At 41.5% G+C, this 22229-nt stretch overlaps 1 protein-coding gene across 5 annotated transcripts; it reads right to left on the bottom strand.

Annotated features, from left to right (window-relative positions):
* Positions 1 to 9330: 9330 nt before the first annotated feature.
* On the bottom strand, positions 9331 to 21381 carry LOC116231433 (poly(U)-specific endoribonuclease-B-like). 5 transcript variants are annotated; one of them, XM_090146861.1, is made up of 8 exons: positions 20596 to 21381; positions 19027 to 19157; positions 17380 to 17479; positions 12701 to 12797; positions 11419 to 11540; positions 11214 to 11326; positions 10456 to 10609; positions 9334 to 9985 (listed from the first exon to the last, which is right to left on the bottom strand). In XM_090146861.1, exons 2-8 carry the CDS (start codon positions 19134 to 19136, stop codon positions 9728 to 9730), a joined length of 954 nt encoding a protein of 317 aa, XP_090002987.1. In that variant the 5' UTR covers positions 19137 to 19157; positions 20596 to 21381; the 3' UTR covers positions 9334 to 9727. The 5 variants fall into 5 exon arrangements, with proteins under 5 accessions (XP_090002983.1, XP_090002987.1, XP_090002993.1 ...); XM_090146857.1 differs by lacking the exons at positions 17380 to 17479; positions 19027 to 19157; positions 20596 to 21381 and adding exons at positions 14195 to 15136; positions 15437 to 15508 and having other exon boundaries at positions 9331 to 9985; XM_031597195.2 differs by lacking the exon at positions 19027 to 19157 and having other exon boundaries at positions 9336 to 9985; positions 20596 to 21379.
* Positions 21382 to 22229: the final 848 nt, after the last annotated feature.

Below are 22229 nucleotides of genomic sequence, written 5' to 3'. Positions count from 1 at the left end.
GATGCTCAGACATCACTGTGGTGCCCTTGTGTCATCACAGTGACACCAACGTGTGCTGCCCAAGGCCAGGCTGGCTGGAGCTGCCTGAGCTGATGTCACTGAGTAGCACTTGTTGCTGGTTGCTGGTCTGAGCCATTGCTGTTTGAACTTGAGTTGAGAGTCAAATAAAGCTGTATTGTAAGGAGATCATCCCTCACTGAGGCCTTGCTTCCCCTTTCCTGTGTGCTCCTGTGAGTAGCTCCCTGCTGGCCTCCTGAGTGTCCCTCTGCTTCTGGAGATGGGCTGGAAATCAGTTTCCCAAGCACTGGTAACAGGAAGACAATAGCAGCCTCTTCCCAGTTTGTGGCCACCTCTTACCAATGCTGAGTGATTTCCACAGCAGAACTTGTGCAGTGGAGTAGCTGTGTGCCCAGGCAATGCTCTGCAATGTCAGCAGTGGTGCAGAGGCTGCTCTGTAGGCCCAACTTGAGCAAAGACACTGAATGCACTTTGCTGATGGTGTAAACTGGAAGTGTGCAACCCCTCCATGGTTTATTTCATTTTATTTTGGTATTTTAGAGATAGAGAAGGCAAGCCAACAAAATCAGGAATGTTCTCTAAGTATTTAAGATCACACCCCTCTGTACAGGATTAAGTGCAGTATCATTCTATGATTCTTTGATTTTAAGAAGGAAAACTAGATTCTTCTCTGGAGAATCCACTGATAGAATGAGGGTATGACTGAAACCAAACAGTGGTTGAACACTGGAACACTGGAATAGGTTGTCCAGATAGGTTATGGAGTCTCAAGATTTGGTCAAAACCTAAGGCAGTGCTGCTCCAAGCAACCTGCTCTAGATGACTCTGCAGGGTGTATGGACTAGATGATCTCCAGTCTTTCTGTTATTCTGTGACTAGATGGAGCCTTCCTCGAGTCCTGAAGAGTTCCAGCAATGAAAAGGCTGAGAATAGGTGTAGGTGCTTTCCAAGCAGCTTTCCCAGCATTGACATCTTAAGAATCAGTCTATGGTTCTGTAGTGCTTTGAAGGATTTGGAAGATCTGGGGAGGAGAGAGTTGGTCTGGGGAGCTATGGGGGAGCATTAGAGTCAATATGTGTTGCAGGCACTTGAGTATAAACTACAGTAAACATAAAACTTAGTGTCTGTATGGGCAAAAGGGGCATTTTATGAACACATAAACATGCCTTCTGTAAAAGATGGTCGGCAGTCAACGAGATCGGGGCAGAGTGGAAATCTATCAGAAAAGGAGAGCAGCAGTGGAATTTGAAGTGTTCATCTCTTTGGAGCTTCAAGAAATCCTTAGGAATACTTGTGTGGTGAACATAACGGAAAAAGAGTTGAAGGGACAAGGCTAGAAATCACACCACAGGCTTTGCTGGCTCAGGTGTATTTTCACTTCTGAACTGCCACGCATGAAAGTATGAAGAAGTACTCTGAGGAGCAATAAAATCCTGTAATGGGATCTGACTGCTCTGGGCTTCTGGGAAGTTCCCAAACTGAATGCTTTTAACTGAATGTTGAAAGTCAACAGCTGTAGAAACTCTTGACTTGCTCTGTGTAACATTTTAAAGTATGTAAATAAATGTCAGCCGGTGCTATAGGGCATATTTTAGAGAAGCTTAGGACCAGATTTCCAGGCTGTAAAAGTAATTATGGCTGATCAAGTTTTGGGATATACAGGGAAAATAGAAATATTTATTTAAGAAACCGCAAATATTTTAAATCTCTGCTCAGCTCTTGCTTGCCATGGGCACTTTATTTCAAACAATCTGTTCTACTGTTTTATATTCCACAGCAATAGGGTGGCTTTTCTAGTCTCCTTCAGAAAAAAAAAAAAACAAAAAAAAACAAACCAAACCAAACCAAAACAACAACAACAAAAACAAGTGGCTCAAAGCACTACTTCTACCAGCAACCTCAAATTTACACACACACTTTTCATCATGTCTAGAAACATGTATCATATGACTAAATCTCTCAGGTACCTGTATTTAAATTCGGATAAATTGTCAGGAGTGTGTTTGTCTAGCTTTTCTTTGCCATATGTATTTGTTTTATTTAGAAGAATTCTTCCATAGAAGTATCTCCATCAAATGTTAAGCTGTCTATGAAAGATCAGGCTAAAAAAAAAAAAAAAGATACAGGATCAAAAGTACAACTTAACATCCGTGCCTTGTAATTCTTATTTAAAACTGAATAGTGAATATCAGCATCTATATACAGTAACTCACTATGGTTCTGAAAAAGGATCAGCTACTAATGGGATGATCCTTTTATGTATGTCTGAGTTTCTTTTTCTCTGACATTACTCTGTACTTGCTGTTTCTTCACTATGCAGAAATCCCACTGCACTTATCCTAACTCAGCTCCAAAATGGAGCCCTCAATACTGGCAATTCTGTAGGACTAACAATAGCACATGAATGTTCCCAAATGGTGAATGTAAACAGAGCAAGCCTGTGGCTTTCTTCTCTGACTTTTTTCTTGCCACACCTCATTAAGATAAAGGCACAATAGCTCTTAAGCTTTAAAATCTAATACTTTCATTACCTGGTAGAAATGCAAATACCTGGCAGAAGGGAGAGGCAGTCCTGGTGTAAAGTTGTAGTTGATATGGATTCTTTGAAATTATATCAATAAGAGTACCAAGCTGATAATTCCTCTGTGACCAATTTTAGTGGGGCCATCACTGTTTTGTTATTGTTTCTTCAATGGATATTGCCTTTACTAAGTGATTTCGGTTTCAGGTTCAAGAAAGAACAACAAATGTGACAGAAGCCAAAGGAACGTAGCTGTGCTGTGCTCCTTGCATGCTTGTGTTTGGCTGAGATGTTTAAAGACAACAGGCAGCAGAGGTCAAATCAAGCTCCAACTAAAGCTCATAAATTGATTTACGCTAATTATATGCTCTGTTTCTCATACCATTAAGTCATGCAATGAACATAAACTGAGTTACAAAGCTGTTACTGGAGACTGATATCTCGCTACCCTATATGGAGGGCATTTTAGGAAAACTTTTTTCTTGCCCTCTATATATTCACTGTCCTTTGAAGAGTGGGAGATGATGGGGCTACAGCTTCTGTAGGCAGTAACACATTCTTAGCTTTCTGACTTCAGGCCTGAGTTGGAGAGAAATGGCCTATAGATTAAGTGCTCACTGGGCACCTTGTGAGAAAGCTCAGAACAAGTGCCATCTGATTTTGGCATTTCCTCCTTTATCATTTTCTGCTCTTACAAAATGCTGTCATGTATGTTTTCATATTTTGTTTCCTTGTGTTTTTCTCATTTACAGTAAAGTTATCCTTTCTAATTATCTTCTTAAGAAATTCACCAGGGAACTTGCTTCATTTCAAAGATTGTTTAAGCATCACACTATCCCCTCTTGCTTTCAGAACCCATACGCTGACAAAGTGAAAGGAAAGTGCCTCTATCAAAATACAATGAGATGGCCCAGGCCCATTTCTGCATCTCGTTTGCATTACAATTGTCCTGCATTTTCTGAAACTGTATCTCAAGGCATATATACAGCCTCCTGAAAGATTTGCTTAATGGGGGATTTCCTGCATTTTCAGCAGCTCCATGCAAAACATGACATAGCACTCACTCCATCCTGAGGGCCCGGTGCTGGCAGTACATTGGTCATAGACTGCCTCTTGACCCTACCAGCCCCACTTGTGCTGGCTGCACATTGAGAGCTCATCGACTTCCAGGCAAGAAAAAGAAATATCTCCATGAATACATTCCCCTCAGGTCAGTTCTTCATAACAGTGCTCTCTGCATTTGTTTCACTATTCAAGAGGCCTAACCAGCTGAGAGTAACAAAGCTACAAAAATTCTTGAATTCTCTTGCACAAACAGCTTGCAGGGCTGAAATAACTGCTTTTGGAGCAGGCCAAGGTGAAGGCAAGGCAGAAGCAGCAAAAGCTGCTCCAGATTTAACTTAGCTTTGGGCATTGTTCCATGTATCCTGAGGCCTTGTGCTTTTTTCACAGAACAATTTGTGGAACCAGGGGTGTGTTTGTCACAGCGGGAGGTGGCTGAGGAAAGGCAGCTGGTGTGATTTTGCTCTTGGTGCCCTCCAGCTGAAGCACTTGGAGCTGCTGACGGGTATCCCTGCCTGTGCCCTCGGCCAGGCCAGTGCTTACATCTAGAAGGGGTGGATCAGGCCTTGTTATCCTATGATCCCATGCTATCTCAGCAGCACGGATTGGAATACGACGTAGGGGAAGCATCTCTTGATGCTTTTGAGATTTCACAGAGGAAGAGCAGTCCAAAGCCACTGAAGGGTGGAGAGATTTAATGGCTCAATCCCTCACCTGCTTCCAGAGCCAGCACACAGTGCTGGAGGAGGTGCTCACCAAGGGGCTGCATCTCTTAGAGCCAATCCAGTCGGTCAGCTTCCACACTGACTTTATTTTAGAAGCCTGTCACCCTTTGGCAGCCACCACTTGTTAGCTGTTCAGTTAGGTATTTTTTAATGCTCTCTTGACTCTGTCATCCACTCCTGTCTTTGTTTCATTGTCTTGCTGGCTGTAATGTAGGTATTCTCTCACTTAAAAGCTCAGCAACAATTTTTCTCCCTGAAGTGAAGCCAAGATTACACATCTGTGCATCACAAAGCCAAGCCTTGATCACGGGGCTCTGGGTTACAGTTCCTGGCTTGGTGGCTGGTATGTTCAATACTGACCTTAGGCTACCGTTTATTTTATTTAGGGAGGCTGAAGCTGAATGATGTTGCCATGACTGGCTAATGATTTTCTCTTTGTGATCATTTCTTATGTATTTTATTGCTTCTCTCTCTTCTGTAATGCAGACAGAGACTTTACATTTCTTTCTATATAACTTCAGTGAGAGTGATTGGATCTACAGCCACATTCTGTGCAATACTGTGGGAATCAAATGATATAAAAATGGTCATACTGCTTTTCTATTTTTTTTTTCTTTGTAGAAACTTGATACTACCATTCTTTCCTGTGAATTGATTTTAAATTCTTCTTACTCCATTGAATGCCTATTCACATATTACAACTATACTAGTAGGTATTTTTGTCATTCTTTCTTTTATTCCAGGAGAAAACTTGGTTCTGGAAAAGGAAAGTAAAGCTGACTATTACAGATTAATAGGAAACATAAACTTGTGATAAAGTACAGGATATCCAGTTAAGAGGCAGGTGCTGTGAGTGTCCTATGTGTAAAGTGGTGAATCTTATGTCACAGTCAAATATACCCATCACAATTATGACATTTACTTGCACTCATCTCAAATATTCCCACATGCTTAGGCTGCTGCTCCGTTCTGGGGTCAGAAGGAAGCTTGAACTGTAAAGCCATTGCTTTCACACATCAGGAATGATCTTGGGCCACATATATGTAGTTAACTCCAGAAGTAATGCCTCCTATTGATTTCCATGGAAACTACAACAGATACAAAGAGCACAGTAACACTATTTGATAGAGCACATCATCTGCAACACTGTTTTTCAACATAGTCACCACCACTAACTATGCATTTTTGCCAGCAAGGTACAACAGCCTGCATGCCCCTTTCTGGACGCTCTCTAGGGCCTGATAGATTCATCCTTGAATATATTTTTATAGATTACATCAATCTCAGCTCTCTTTAGGAGAATAAGTCAAGTACTGCTGAATTTAGTGATGTCCGTTTGAGTAAGCGTGGGGGTATATGAATAGGAAAACACAGAAGGTATATATGAATTTGCTGCAAATTCAGAAACAAAAACAGAGGGGGAAAAGTTCCACAAGCAGCCTAACAGGAGTGCTTTTGGAGCCCACTAGAAAACAGACAAATGTTTTCTCTGGTTTTATATTACCAACAAAACTGTAAGAGGTAAGATTTGATAATGCCAAATCCAGGGAGTGACTAATCAGTCTGTTGGCAGTAGAAGAGCAGAGCAGTGCCAACTGTGGATGCCACACCAGATAAACCATGTAGGGCAGGCATGCCCAACCTGCAGCCCACAGGCTACATGCATCCTGACACACCTCACACTGTAGTTGCCTCACTGAGAGGCCTGGCCTAGCCTTCAGTACGCACCCATTGCTGAAACTCTCTGAAAGGAGGTTGTGATGAGGTTGGGGTCAGCCTCTTTTTCAGCGGATAAGACAAGAGGAAGTGGCTTCAAATTGTGCCAGGGGAAGTTCTGGTTGGATATTAGGAAAAAATTCTTCTTGGAGTGATCAGATATTGGAACAGGCTGCCCAAAGGAGGTGGTGAGGTGGTGGGGTCACCATCCCTGGAGATGTTCAAGAAACGTGTAGATATGTGATCTTAAAGATCTTTTCTATCTGTAATAATTCTATAATACTATGATTCTTTTGCTGTGTTTTTATTTGATGTATCATCAATCTAGCTTTTGAATACTTATAATGCATTGGTGTCCAACCTTTTGGCTTGCCTGGGCCACACTGAATGAATAGGAATTGTCTTGGGCTGCATACACAAAGGTTGCTCCAAAACTAATGCCTCCTATTTATTTCCATGGAAACTACAATTGATACAAAGAGCACAATACCACTGCTTCATAGAGCAAATTCTCAGCTATAAAATGCTATTTTTCAACATTGCCATTGCCATTAACTATGCATTTTCACCAGCAATGAATAAGAGCCTGCCAGTACTCACCACCTCACTGTACTCACATTCACTGTTTGATCTCCATGGATGTTTCACCAAGTGTTGGTAAATGCCAATGGGTGCCATTTTTTTCTGCACAAAGTAATTCAATGACACACCTTTGCTTCATTGGCACTTCTATGTCAGATGCCACTTTATCAGACTGCCCCTCTGTACCATCTGTCACATGGCAACAAAATGCAATGGAATATTGGTGGGAAGATTCAGCTTCTACTGCCATTCCACCAACTGACAATATAAGCCAACATAATAAAACAGAAGGCATTACTTTTGGAGCATTCCTCATAAAATGTATAATAAAGTTAATGTATAGAGGTAACAAAACTCATTTTCATATTTAATATTTCTTCTTTAAACAAACAAAAAGTAACAAAAACAAAGAACTAGTGGAGGCCACCTTGTTTCCTACTGCGTGTGGGTCTCGTTCCCAACAATGCCACGTTTGTTGGGAAGGGTCAGGATCACAGAACAGGCAGTGCCTCCTTCTCTTTTAGAAGTATTCAGAGAACTCCCAACACCACAAGGAGATTCTTCCTACACCTGGGGATTTGTCAGCTGCAGTGCTGTTAGAACCTAACATTCCTTTTGCCACATGGTGGGAGCACATGATCTCATTGCCAGCTTTCCCATGGGCCATTCTCTTTGGGATTATTGTGAACTGACAGAACATTGAAATCTTACACTGACTCTTATTCCTGTTTCTAGAGATGTGGCATCCACCTGCACGGTAGTGCAGCTTCTCTCCTTCCTGCATCCCAGAGTTGGGCTCATCGCATCTCTGCCCTCTAGAGAGAACAGTCTGCTTGTGCTGGCAAAGAAGGAAGTCTGGCACACAGGCAACCCATGGTCACCCTTCCCAGACACCAATGAATGCTTTCGTGCGTGAGGTCACTGTGCTTCTTGTTTGCACTTTTCTCCTTGCAACACACTGGGCAGAACCAAATCCTCATTCTGTGCCTCTGCTTTGATTGCTCGCTGCTCTCTCTCTTCTCTCTTTGAGCGTAGCAAGTGTATTTGCTAATAGATCATCCACTTGCACATTCTTTCCTATAATTTTCTGCTTACTTCTTACAGATCTAGCTAGCTTTATTTGTTAAGCCTGCTAATTGCCAAGACACAAGATGTATCAACTAAATCTTACAAGGAAGACAAAAGAAAGGAATGTCTTTATTTACATCTTTAGTTTACTTTCTATTGTGGAAACACCATCTGTGGTTCTGTAGTATAAAGTCAGTTTCCCTGTGAGCAACTGACCCCCTCTGACTAAGAGCTGTCTGTACTTGTTATACTTAGGCTTAGGATTGGAGGTGTCAGACATTCCACAGAAGTCATAATTATTTGAGAATGATGCAGATCTAATTGCTTTCTGTCAGTGTAAAGTGAGAAACAATCATTCTTTGACATTACCTTAAAGAATTTGGACAATTTATTTGTTGCCTTTTATTACTACTACTTGAGCTATCATTGAGACCTGATGATGCTCTGTAGCAATTTCCCAACACGTACACTTTTTCCTATTAGGATGGACTTACAAGTTTCAGAGGCTTCTGAATACTGTTACACCTCAAAAAATAGAAGACTGGAGAAACTGGGGATGGCTGTTTGGCTCTGTGTAAGCTGGCTTTATACATATCTCTTGTAGCACAATCTTATCATTCAATTATAACATCATCTTTGTTTGTTTGTTTGTTTGCTTTGCTTTTTTTGGTGTCTGTGGTTTTTCTATCAAAGAAAATACAGTAAAGCACATTTACTGCAGGGCTCTCCCGTATCAATACGAGGCACCAAGAGCAGAAATGAGCATGCAGTGGTGTGGCAGCATCAGGTTCGTGGAAGTCTCTGGAAAGAAGCATCAGAAAATATTCCATGGCAGTGACTCTATGTCTACTCGCTTTCTGCCATGTTTAATAATTTTTTTGTGCTTGGAACACAAGTAACTTGCTATCACTGATATGTCAGCCTCCACCTTGCATAATAAGGTACCTCTGAAAGTTTCTTAATTTGCATATTCCCAGTATTGGTTTGGTTAGCTAGACTTATGACGTCAGCACTCAAACTCATGAAAATTATGTGCAGAAATTTGCAAATCATGTGTTGTGAGAAAATATGCATCAGGAGTTTACTCACTTTTTTGAAAAAGTAATTGTAGGATGTGAATATTTAAGCAATCCTGGTCTCTCCCAGAGTGTGTCAACATCTGCCTGTGTCTGCACTGGCATGATAAGGAAATGTATCATATTCCTTTCCTTGGAGTACTGAATGCATTTTGGAAGAACTAAAGCAGATGTCTGCATCAGCAGGACAAGTGATCATGTCCAGGAATAGGACCAGCGCCCCCAGTGGTATCTTAATACTGTCAATGCCAATACAGGACAATTAACCTAACCCTAACACACATTACACAAGCAGGTAAGTGACTGCAGACATCACTGACTGTAATGCAAAACAGGTGCCTATATCAGGGACTTTTAAAGTTAGGTGAGATAAAGCCTACTGTGGCATCTGAAAGCAGGCCAAAACCTGGGTGCAGTGACAGACTTGCCATTGATCTGATGATCATTCTCACAGCTGAACATGTTTACTGCAGATCCTGAGCACTGTAATTGTAAAATTCCATTTGAAATTAACCTCTAATGAAATGAGGAGATGAGAAAAAAAAAAAAACCACAACATGCCATGGTTCAGATTGTTCCAAACCAAAGGTCCTGTCTAGAAGGAAAAATGTAAGAGATGTGTGGTTACTGCTCTTTCAAATATGCAGTGGCTAACAAATACGATAAATAAATGTGACCTTTTCTAAATTCTATTCTCTGGTGAAAAGTAAAATGCATTCAAGAAGGCCGATACAAGTTTAACAGAGACTTTAATAAGAAAACAAGCATATTTCAAGGTGGGTCAGACACTTCAATGTGGCACACTTTGATTCAACACTTCAGTGCAAATCAAAAGGGAACAACTCACAAATAGTTCTATAGTTCTATACTAGAAATGAATTGTACAAAACAACACATCAATTTACTCCCTCCTCTCCACCAAAAAAAAAAGGAAGAAATGTTGCCTGATCACTGTGCTACTAGTCTTCATTATTGGTGTTGAGGAGCACTGGATATGCTGTTCCAATGTGGCGCCCATGGCGACAAACAACGATCTGTAGCTCATATTCTTCTATCTTCACTGTTTCACGTGTGACTCTTTCTTCAGACAGCAGAAAAATGACGGTGTAAAGGGCAAATTCAAACTCAGGGCTGACGCCAATAAAGTTGCTTCCAATTGGTTTGACTGAGCCCTTCCAGCTGAACTGGATGCTCAAAACTTGGTCATCTCTATCAGGCTGAAAGCATAAACATAACAATGCAATAATCTCCAATGCAGCTGTGACCGCACATAGTATCAGATTCTGGATTGTAAGTACAATTCTTCCTGTTTATGGTTCTACAACTTCTGAACTGCTCTACCTTTCCCACCTAAGGTAACCTTGCACCTCTGAGGACAATAGATGGAAAGCAGTTTAAACCAGTGAACTTTATTTTGTCTAAATAACTGGGCTCCCAGCCTTTTGGCACAAAGATACCTTGAAGGGGTCCAGAAATGTAGACACCTGCTGCACGTACAATAACTACAGATGACAGTAGGAAGAGGATGAGAGGGAAAAGGATGAGAGCCACAGTGACTGTGGCTGTGACTAGACGTATACAGGGAAAAATGCAACACTGTCTGCATCATGGTGCTCTGATTCATTAACACACTTTTCCTCTGAGCATCTACTAATCTTATTTTCAAGGCCAGCCTGCTCGTTCTTACCCTGGTTTTATTCTTCCGAGCGATGTATCCCTTGTAGTCAATTTGTTTATGCTTTTCCTGAAGATAAAATTGCACCCAATTGTGCAAACCTAAGATCTGTTTACCATGCCTTGTTTCTCCAACAAAAACATGTTCAAAACCACAAGAATCAGGTCTGTAATAAACAACAAAAAAAAATACATACATATTTTATTTGCTTAAATAGTTGAAATTCACTAATGTAAAAGGAAAAGATGCACAAGCGTGACTAGATTCATCTGTGAACTGTTTATGTGTCAGGATTAGTTTGGGGGTTTTTGGATTTTCCTTCTTACTTTGCACAAAACTTCCAGTGCAATCTATTCACAAAGTCTGAAACTCTATTTGATGATGAAGATTGTTAGTAAAAGCCACAGATGTATCACTGCTGCTTATCCTGATTTTAGTCAGACTTTTGACACAATCTCCTGAAACAGCTATATGACAAACACATGTATAGTTTAGAAAAGTGGATGGTGTAGTGGATTGAAAAGTGGATGAACATCTGCACTTGAACGCCTGTGACTAGAGATAGCAAGTCCATCTGGATCTCAGTCACCAGCACTGCACCCCAAGGGTCAACATCATTAATATCTGATCAGTAAGTCTTTAACATGATCTGTGTAGGACCATTGTACACTGCCTTAGGTCACATCCTGAGATTGCTTTCCAGTTCAGTGTGCAATTAATGGAACTCAGGCTTGCAGTTGTATAAATCAGAATAGTGTAGAGATTCATACCTGTCTCCTTCTTTCCTGGGATAGAGCTGGAACCAGATGTCATAGAGCTGATACTTGAAATCAACAAGCTTTGGCTTTGCTAGTTTTTTTTTAACCAGATACTGGTGAGCTAGCTGAAAGATATAAAACAAAGGTAATTCAGTGTAATACAGAGTAACACTGTAATTCAGTGTTTTCAGTGACAAAAACTGAGTTCATTACTCACTTTCATTACTCCAGTCATTAAGATAGCATCAAGAAAGCAATTGTTTTCAGCTATTTCTTCTGGAGTCACTACTTCTTCTACTCCAGTTGATGTCTCATAATTGTCCAATAAGGAAATAAAGGCTGCAGAAAAAGAGAAACTTTTGATGAAAAAGACATAATCATACCTGTGTCCCAGTCTTGAGAGTCATTATAAAAAGCTGCCATATAATAGGGAAGGAAGGATGTCCCTTTATGTGTCAGATTTCATTCTCACTGGAGTGGCTCAGTACCAGATTAATTGTTTTTAGGTTAAACAGCTCAGTACTGAGCTCCCTAATGGAAATAACTGGCTGAAACGATAATGAGCTTCCACAAACAAATAAATAAAAAAATAAATAAAAATATGAGCACCTAAATTACAAACTGATTCTTATGAAGTTGCATTATGCTAGCAGAAGGCTTTGCAGGTATTATTTCAGCATGAACTACATAAGATGACCTGAGGTTGAGCTCACAGCCACTGAGTGGATGATTTTATTCTCCCTGGTGCACCCCTCTTGCCACCCACTGCCTCCCATCACTTCAGCTGCCCCTGGTCTACAACCAGTGGATTCTGCAGGTAGATTCAGCACGATAATAAAAAAAATACTTGAGTTCCAAAATGTAAGTAATTCCCCGCCAGGTTAGAGAGCTGAAGAGAGCTCAGGGCTCAGTACTTAGCTGTGCTCACAAGGAGCTGGATTGTGAGCTCAGTGAGGAGTATGGGAACACAGCATGGTGTTCCTTATTATGCCAGCTGTTTGATCAGCTGAGCAACATACTGCAGCTCCACTCAAGGAAAAGAAAAGCCAGGAAAGGAAACATATTGATAGACATGCTTGCATGCTTGAAGTATAGCCCTAAGAGGAACGCAAGAGGTAGCTGTGAATCTAATGCTGTCTGAAGTGCTAGGAGCTGTGAACAAAGGACGAAAGATGACTTTAACATCTTTTTCAATACATGGAATAACATCAAAGGAATGACAAGACTCTCATCCATTCTGCTTTGTAGTTGGAGGGCCTCAGAGAAATTCAGATCTTGACTATAGCAGAAAAGGGTGCTCTTCCTGACACCAAGACTACAGACAACCTACACTGTAAACACTGGGGAGACTACCTTCAAATGACAAGGAGTCTGATGAACCTCACTTTCTGCTCATCAGATCATCCAAATTATATGCAGTGTTATGTTTCAGGTAAACACATAAAGCCAACACAGATTCTTTATGTCACTTCCACCATTAATAAAAGAACAGGTCTCACTTGCAAAAGTTTTTGTGTTCTTCAGGCGTTCTTCATTTACGTAATGAAACAGATGTCTGGCTGCACTGTCACCTTGCTGTACAGCATCTGCTTTTCCCTGGGAGAAACACCAGAATGAAACAACAACAGAAGTAATATGTTCTCAGAAGAGACAGTAGCTGCCTTTATAATAATGAAAACAAAAAGCACAATCCTATCAGGATCCTTTGTTAGGAATTGTTGTCCTACAAAACAAGAGAAGATATTACTGAAGATCTACCAGCATGAAGAAAGATACAATCTCTGACACTGCGGCAGACTGAAATTTCTCTATTGACTCTTGTTCACAAATGATTGTGAGCATCCCTGTGATGGATCAGTAACTACTGTGGGTCCCTCGGGCTCAGCCTTCGTCCTCCCTTTCTCTCTGACCATTGTCCCAGCAATTGCCCCAGTGCCAGGGTGATGCTGAGGTTGTTCTGTCATCTTTGGACTGGTGCATGGTTGCGCTCCGAAGTTTTCAAAGACTTCTGGTTGATTGTTTAAAAGTGGACGTTTTAATCAATGTGACCAATAAGCACATCCAAAACAGATGTGGCTTTCCAACAATTTTCAAGTTTCCGTTCCACAAAAGGCATTCTTAAGGAAGGAAAAGATGAATAGCTATAAGTTAACACAGGCAGGAAGAAGCTAGAGCCTTGCTCTGTGAAATGGAGAAAGCATGCGAGAGAAACTTTCCCCGCTAGCTTTGGCTAGAGGTAAGTCTCTTTCAACTTTATTATCAACATCAGGAGCAGCAACAACCCTGAAACCCTCCTTTCTCACACATCTGCTACTCCAATCTCCATGCTCCAGCTGAGACCCAGGAATTCCTCAGTTTCCTCCCTCATTCCCTCAAAAATGTCTTGGAACCTGCCTATCCTTGTCTGTTAATGCAAGCCACCCAGATCGTACACACAAGCATTCATACACACGTACACACACATAACCATATGCACAGAATTATCCAGGGTAAAGGAGACCTCAGAACATCTCTAGTCCTGCTCAAAGTATGGTTAACCTTGAATTCAGACTATATTGCTCTGGGTGTCATTCTGTTGAATATTGAAAATGTTCACAGAAGGAGATTTCACAACTTTTTTGTTCCGTTTGCATTTGTCCTTCTTGAATTTCATGATGTTTTTTCAGCCTGTTTCTCTAGCCTGCCTAGGTGCAGCTGAAGGGCAGCCCTGATCTTGAGCATCTGCATTATCACAATTTGCTCCCATCATTGATGAATATTTTAGGGCTCAGGACAGGCACCTGACAGATGCTACCAGCTTCTGGGTACTGTGGAACATTAGCAAGTTCTCAGTACTATGTCCTCTCCTAAGTAATTATCATTTGTAAGTCTTGCCTAGGCCATTAATAGAAATGATGAAGCATAATTAACTCTTTTATCAAAAGGCAGCTTCACAGACATTTTTTCCTAGAATACCATTCTGCACCTCCCCATGTCACTTAGCAATTAGTTACCTGCAGTTCAATTGCATAATCTTTCCCAGGTGCAAAGCGGTTGAAATCCACATCCCACATCTCATTGAAAAGTTTAGAAAGTTCATGATTTAAGGTCTTCTGTTGTGGCTTTGAGAAAGGCCCCTCGGCTGGATCTTCCTCTAGTTCTTCCACTTCTTCTTCTTCCCATTCTAGACGTGAGTACAGCCGTTTCCATTTCTGCCCTTTCACAGAGGCAACTGACATTGATACTGGTGCCTCCTGTGATTGATCAAGATTGACTTGGAGGCTTCCCCCTTTGGTTCGGATCTCAGTTTGCAAACTCTCTCTCTCCAGAACAGTATTATATAGAGCTCGGTAAGCACAAGCCAGGCCCCAAATAAGCCGTTCCTCCTCAGATCTTTCTGAGCTGCGCAATCCCTTACTCAAATACTCGCTTAGTTTCTCAGGATCCCATAGGTGTTCAAGAGTAAAATCCCATGACATCGGGGGTCCCCATGCTACTAATGTCTGTCCAAAATCTCTCCATATTCCCTGCCACTCAGCATTCTCTGGTTTTGGGGAAAGCTTCCTCCACATGATGTAAATTACTATTGCAAAGAATACATTCAGAGAGACTGACAGCACAGTACCTAAGCTGGCACCCTGAACATGCATAAGGAACTGAGAAGAGCACCTGGAAACCAGTCCAAACATCACAGTGTCTGTTAAATTAGCTGGGATGTATAGGAACCAGGCAGTTATCTCCACCAGTGCTTTTAATAGGCTATAGGTATGTGGAACTCCGACACAGAACACGAGGAGCTTCAAAAGAAACCAACATGTTCCAAGGAACATAATAGTCCTCAGTCTTCTACATAACGCTCTTAAAATGGAGTACGGATCCATAGCTGCCCGCGTCCTCCACCAGTAACTGTCACGAAGTTATCGCTAAATCTAGGTCCGTGACCAGGGGGCACAGGCCTGGAAAAAGAAAAAGAAAAAAGACAAAAGAAGGAAGGGAGGGAAGGAGGGGAGGGAAGGAGGGGAGGGAAGGAAAGAGCTACTAGCAATTTGCCGCGCGATCCCGCCGGCCCAGGTCTCGTAAGAAGGCGCGTAGCGGGGGGTGCGCAATGGGAGAGGGGGAAAGGTAAGGAGCTAGCAGGTGGGTCTAACAAAAGAAACACAACGGCAGCGATCTGAGGAAGAACGGTAATTGACTACATGCAACGAAATCGAAACGAATGAGAGAGTGATAAGAGTGCCCAAAGTGCGAGTCCTTACAATAGGAGACTGTAGGGGAAGCACGTCTTTTTCTCCTCGTGGAGCCGAGCGGGCCAGGCTGGGGTCCCGTCCCGTCCGGAGCTGCACCTTTCTTCCTCTGCCCGCCAAGTCCTCCGGGAATGCAGCTCCTCCCCTCCCCTCCGGCAACACAAAATGCCCAACAGGGAACCAGAACATTAACTCTTGACCTCCCGCTGTTTTGCATGATGTTCTGATGTGGAATGACAACAAAAATCACAAAACCACAACATCTTCCCGCCAAGAAGTGCAGAGAAATGCACAAGAAGACACGTACTATTGTTTTTGAAAGTCACTTCTAGAATCTTCTGAAGTCACTCTAACCATGTTCTGGATGCTAGCTTGTCAACAGGAGGCTTTCTCTTGTCCCCACACCTTTCTGTCAATCTGCTCTAAAAACCATTGAGCTCATGGTCAATGTTGTGGGAATGGAATGTTGTTTCTGCATTTGATATTAAAAAGTAGCAATTGGTTTGAAGAAGTAGAACATAATACATTTGTATTATCCTTAACTTATCCTTAGAAATAGTTGATCTAAGAAATAAAATACTATATATGTTAGCGGCATGTTTTAGAAACATTATTATTGAATTATGTGATTAATTCTTTCTTGCAAAACTGTAATAGTTGTTAAATGTTCCAAACAATGCGAGTATAGTGTGCTACGGATTAGAAAACATATTGTAGAGCTGTTCTGTTAGGATAAGAAACTCTCAGCAAAAGACAGACATAGCAAACATCAAAGAAGTTAGGGCCTCTACACAAGGCCGAACTGTCTCAGTTCGTGAGAAGGTTGGGGTGTGAAGGCAGGCACCAGGATACTCCCCTGCCTCTCTCCCAAGCTTATCTTTGTAGAAAGAAGGACAAGCAGATATCCGCAAGCTAACGATCAGGGGTGGAATAAGTTAATTAATTAACTACAGATTTACGCTTATGGAGCAAAAATTTGTGTTTGTCCAGTGTTTCCATGTTTAGTGAAGCGTCGAGAAGATTGTGAACCTAAAGTACTCAGCCAGTGAGGAACCAGGGGAGTAAGAGATAAGCGTTGGGGAATAGGGAATAAAAGATGTAACTCTGTTTTCTGTGTGCTCTCCTGCTTGCAGGAGGCCCGCCATTACAATTGTGAATAAAATTTGCTTTATCAGAGATACCATCCTAGAAAATTATTTGGATATTTCCTACAATGTTAATATTGATGCTCGCACATCTCGTACTACAAACCCTTTCTCACACATCTGCTACTCCAATCTCCACGCTCCAGCTGAGACCCAGGAATTCCTCAGTTTCCTCCCTCATTCCCTCAAAAATGTCTTGGAACCTGCCTATCCTTGTCTGTTAATGCAAGCCACCCAGATCGTACACACAAGCATTCATACACACGTACACACACATAACCATATGCACAGAATTATCCAGGGTAAAGGAGATCTCAGAACATCTCTAGTCCTGCTCAAAGTATGGTTAACCTTGAATTCAGACTATATTGCTCTGGGTGTCATTCTGTTGAATATAGAAAAGGTTCACAGAAGGAGATTTCACAACTTTTCTGTTCCGTTTGCATTTGTCCTTCTTGAATTTCATGATGTTTTTTCAGCCTGTTTCTCTAGCCTGCCTAGGTGCAGCTGAAGGGCAGCCCTGATCTTGAGCATGTCATCTGCATTATCACAATTTGCTCTCATCACAGCTGAAGACTGTAGGGCTCAGGACAGGCACCTGACAGATGCCACCAGCTTCTGGGTACTGTGGAACATTAGCAAGTTCTCAGTACTATTCCCTCTCCTAAGTAATTATCATTTTAAGTCTTGCCTAGGCCATTAATAGAAATGATGAAACATAAGCAACTCTTTTATCAAAAGGCAGCTTCACAGACATTTTTTCCTAGAATGCCATTCTGCACATCCCCATGTCACTTAGCAATTAGTTACCTGCAGTTCAATTGCATAATCTTTCCCAGGTGCAAAGCGATTAACATCCATATCCCACATCTCATTGAAAAGTTTAGAAAGTTCATGATTTAAGGCCTTCCTGCCAAGAAATACGGAGAAATGCACATGTTAAAGAAGATGTATACTATTATTTTTGAAAGTCAGTTCTAAAATCTTCTGAAGTCACTCTAACCATGTCCTGGACACTAGCTTGTTAACAGGAGGGCTTTCTCTTGCTCCCACATCTTTCTGTCAATCTGCTCTAAAAACCATTGAGCTTATGGTCAATGTTAATATTTAAAGAATGCAGGTAACCTGTAAGAAAATGTGAGTCTTCCCTAAGTTTTTTTTAGAACACTTTTTTTTTAGAACACATTTTAACAAAGTTCTTATTAACTTGCAGTGAAATAAAAATAAGATGGTGTTGTTTCACTGTGCAGGGTTCTATGTACAAACCAGAAGCAAGCAGAAGGTTGCCACCTACCCAGGAAAACAGAAGGCAAATCCATACTAGAGATATTATCCTTTACCCAAATGCATAGTTATCCTAGCATGAAGCTAGAAGAATGAAGGGGGACTATGACTCCAAACATAGTGTCTGTATACAATAAAATGCTTGCATGCACTGATCTCAAATATTTTTATAAATCTATCCAAACTGGTCCCTTCCTGATTTTAATGGACTTCTGTCCCTCACAGTAGTGTACAGTATTCCATTCTAGTATATGGGAGCCAATGGATATGTTTGTTGCTAGGGTTAAAAGAAGGACAATTTTTGCACAGATCTTGCAGAGCACCAGAAGGAGGCTGTTGCAGAGCAGATGTATTTATATGCATATCTGTTTGGCCTTGCCCAAGCCCCTGGCTCTGCTTGCACAGCAGACGTGTGTCTGTGGCACTGGTATCGATAGAGGCCGTGCAGCCTGCACAAGCCTCTCAGCTTCACAAGAGTCAGCAACACAACCTGTCACAGAAGCCACCACCACCTTTGCTTTTATTTGCTATCAGCAGTATTTCCACCTTCTAACAAGGGTCATAAGAAGAATTCCTTCTCAGAAGAGCTCACAAACCAACATTAGGCAGAAAATTGCTCATCTCAACAGCTTGGCTGAAGTCTCAGAAACAGGATCAGCAAGTTCCCAGAACAGTACCGAGCTGGTTTTCAAACTCCAGAAGGGAACTACATGTTCTCTTGGACTGATCTAATTTTACTGCATCACTATCCTCCTGGTTTCTGGACTCCTGATTTCTCTGCTCCTCTGCATCAGCTCATTCCATCTGATGGGTCCTTCCATATCATGTTCAATACGTTCTTTACCTTGAAAGTAACTACCAGTGGTGGGTAGGAATCTGTCGTCTACTGAATATCCAATGTATGTGAACCTTCAGTGGGGCTGTCAATATTCTTTTCTACTCTATGTGTAGTATTCTATAAACACATATTTTAGTATATATGCATTTTGGTTAAAAAAAAGTCTCTTTTCTACGCAGGAAATCTGTAATCCTTTCAATACCTTCTGCTTGTTCTTGGTCTGCTCTTTAAAGATTTGTCCTGTGTTTGTAAAGGACTGTAGGGCTTTGCTTCATCTTTGCTCCTCTAGAAATCTTATAGAATATTTCATGCATTTAATTGTATAAAATAAATACCTTTTATTTCCTGATTCTCTGCTAGGTGCTACTGCAATGTCACTGTGGACTCTTCCTCTCTGTTTTATTGTCCCTCTAATTTCCAAACAGAGCAGAGCACCTCTACACATTCAATAAAGAAACATACATCCCTGCCAAAGCAAAGAACTCTTTTAACAACTTACATAGGCATCTTGTAAAAACTCTTTCTTGAGATTATTGCTTTAAAAAAGGACCATAAACTTAGCTTACACATATGAGGTCAGACAAATGCAAAAAGCAAATCCTTATGCAAATCCATTACATGTCGTGTTTAAGTAAAGCTTTCCTGAGAAAGAGTATTGCATATTTGTGCTGATTTTCAATGTAATTCCATGTATCACTCAAAACAGAGATGTTTTTTGTCACTAATTCTCAGCCTCCTGCTTACGGTGAAGCCTCTCAGCTGTTAGACTGGTGTTTTCTCAGAGAATAACTTTTATATACAAGAAATCTGCCCAGTTGGACTTTATCCAGCTGCAGTCTTGCTCAGAGGTCCTTATGTGCACAAAGCACCAGCCAAAACCAGGAACGCTTGGCCTGCAGTTGTAAGAGCTAAAAAAGGTTTTGGGGAAGGTCTCTGCAATAGTACCCAATGCAACACCAGTGCAACTAGAACAAAAGAAGTTAATGTTTGCACCTTGTTATAGATGTCAAGTGAAACATGAAATCTGGAGAGGATGTGCTTGCTTCTCCCAAGTCATTTTCCTGCACGGAACTTTCATTATGTTCAAAACAATTCCCCAGCAAGAAGGTGTTTATTACTATAAATGAGAAATGACTCAAGAGGTGGAGAGAGTGTAAGAAGGATCTGTGGAAAGTCATGTGAGCAAGTCAATAAAGTCAAAGCAAGAAAAACACACATTGCAAATGGGTCACACAGAGCCTTGAAAGGGAGATTTGGTTGAGCATCTTCTCTAAAGTAAATTTATCTTCAGAGAACCTTTGAACAGAATCCAATTATTAAAAAACCTTTAATCTCAGTGTAGAGAAGTAAAGAGTTTGGAATGTCTGATGAGCAAGCATTAAAAGAAGTTCTCAATCACTTAAAAAAAGGTATTTCAAATGATGCAAAATACTGCTGTCAACACATAGGTTTAGTTGAAGAGATAAGCAATTCTCTTGGTTTTCCACTTCTGCCAGCGTGCCTGTCTTTCTCCTGTGATGCTTTTCTTAGTATAAATTCAGTATTTGAAATACAGAAACATCAACACAACAGGTTTTGTAGGAGGAAATGAAAAAATCTTTACAAGATACAAACACGGCAATGGGCAGCTGCTTTGCCAACACCGTCAAGGTTCTGTGCAGATTTGGAAGACTGATTCTACATATCAGCTCTATCCAAGAAAAATCTCAGCATTCCCTTATTTAGCTAAAACAGTTTACATTTCTCTTTTCAGTCCTTGCCAACTCTTCAGGCTGAAGGGAGGTTCTAGAACTGAACACAAACAGCACTGCATTTTACCCAACTCCCTTCTACATGTGTCCCATGCAAGTATGTCCTGTTCCCACTGCCCTTTCATGTGAGAGATTAGTATGATTTTCTCTTACCTATCAGCCATGCTAGGCAGAAGTTTTTCTTGTAGCACTACACTGAGCAGGGAAAATGCAAGCTGGAGTTCAGAAGTCCTTCCAGTAGCCCAGGAAGTGGAGCTCCCTCCCTTCCCCTCCAGTCACTCAGAAAGACAAGACAGGAGGTGCCAAACCCCAGGAGGAAACATGGAGTGCAGCTCCACGTCCTGTGCCTTGGCTGCCACATGCACATGCAGACCAGGAAGTCAGAGCTGCCTATACCAACTGTGCTCCTTATCTTATCAGCAGGCGATTGGGAGGACCAGTAGCACCAGGAAGGTCAGCAGAGACATGTTGTCAGGGTTTTCAGGTCTGAGCCTGAGATCCTCATTGATGAGGATCATTACTTTTGGATCGACCCTAGATTATTTATTGGTTTGAGGGACTTGTATCAGGTGGACAAGCGACTCTAGTGCTGCTGGTCTATATACACTAGTTATATGACAACAGAAGGAAAGCTGGTAATGAAACACAGATCAAAAAAGTTGCAGGTGGGGAATAAAAAAGCGGTTTGCCTCTCTGTGTAACAGCTGAAATTGTTGTGACCTTGTAAGCATCAGGAGGCATTATAAACAGGAAATGTTTTGCAAAGGTGGCCCTTTTCATGCATCACTGGATGCAAGCGGGGACAGGTGCCATGTGCACAAACACCCCTGCCAGTGCCTGTCCTGGGAAGCTTGTATTCATTACGTGACTAAATTAAAGCTTTGGGTGGCTTCAAGTTTGTTTTGGTTAATATTTTTTACATTTTCTTCTTTGTAGTAACTAATTGCTGAAAACGTAGCTTTAGGTTTCAAACCATAAATGTATATAAATATACATATATATTTATATGTATACAGAAGCCAAAACATTTTGATGTTAGACTTCTATTTATACAAATGGTTCTGTATCTCAGGTCCACGTTTCCCTTTCAAGAACAGTATTAAAGCTAAACAAGTCTTTTCACAAAGCAACATGCTTTTGTTGCAGAAAAATGATATCAGACTTCCTCTGCTCTCTCTTCTGGCAAGGGAATGGGAAGAACATTTGCTGTCACCATGCTCATATTAAGGATTTCCAGGGGAATGTGGCAGGCACTCTACCAGAACAGCCATCTCAAGCATCAGGTGCTGACTCTCACCAAGACCAGGGGCCACAGAAACCCTATGAATAAGGCCTATTTCTAAAGGACATAGGCTGTCTGTGCTGCTCCAAGAGGGTGTTTCTGGACAAAGTGCTTTGCTTTGGCTGCCAATGGATAAGTGTTTGTTTGTTTAGAGAAACTCTTCTCTCCTGCCCTTTGCCTGTCTTTCCCCAAAGAGGGAAAGTGGCAGTGACAGCAGAGAGGCAGCCTGAGCTAGTCAGCAAGAACCTTGCTGGGCTGAGGAAGAGATGAGGAGCTCATGTCCCTGCTGAGGGCAGGGAGCAGGGACTTGGAGCTTTCTACCTTCACAAAGTTAATTTTTGAGCTGGAGCCCTACCTGGTAGTTTAATTCCCACCAAGTTCCATGGCCCAAGTGCCTAGCCTGTCTCTCAGTTATCTACCCAGGTTTCTAAGCTTCAAACTACTAATCCTAAAATCCTTCTTCTTTCCAGCCAATGCTGTTACAGTTCCTCCACTTTTGCTAGGA

Source organism: Phasianus colchicus, chromosome 1 (assembly GCF_987193195.1).
Source record: "Phasianus colchicus chromosome 1, bPhaCol1.hap1.1, whole genome shotgun sequence".
Taxonomy (NCBI): Eukaryota; Metazoa; Chordata; class Aves; order Galliformes; family Phasianidae; genus Phasianus; species Phasianus colchicus.
Note: the sequence above shows the minus strand (reverse complement) of the source record. Positions and strands in the feature narration are given on the sequence as shown.

Excerpts from the sequence above, each read along its gene's own strand:
- LOC116231433 (XM_090146857.1), bottom strand. The coding sequence starts at position 15,061 with ATGGATCCGTACTCCATTTTAAGAGCGTTATGTAGAAGACTGAGGACT. Across the intron at positions 11,541-12,700 it reads GAACACAAAAACTTTTGCAA|CCTTTATTTCCTTATTGGAC; the intron begins GTGAGACCTGTT and ends CTTTTTCTGCAG. Across the intron at positions 9,986-10,455 it reads CTCGGAAGAATAAAACCAGG|CCTGATAGAGATGACCAAGT; the intron begins GTAAGAACGAGC and ends TTATGCTTTCAG.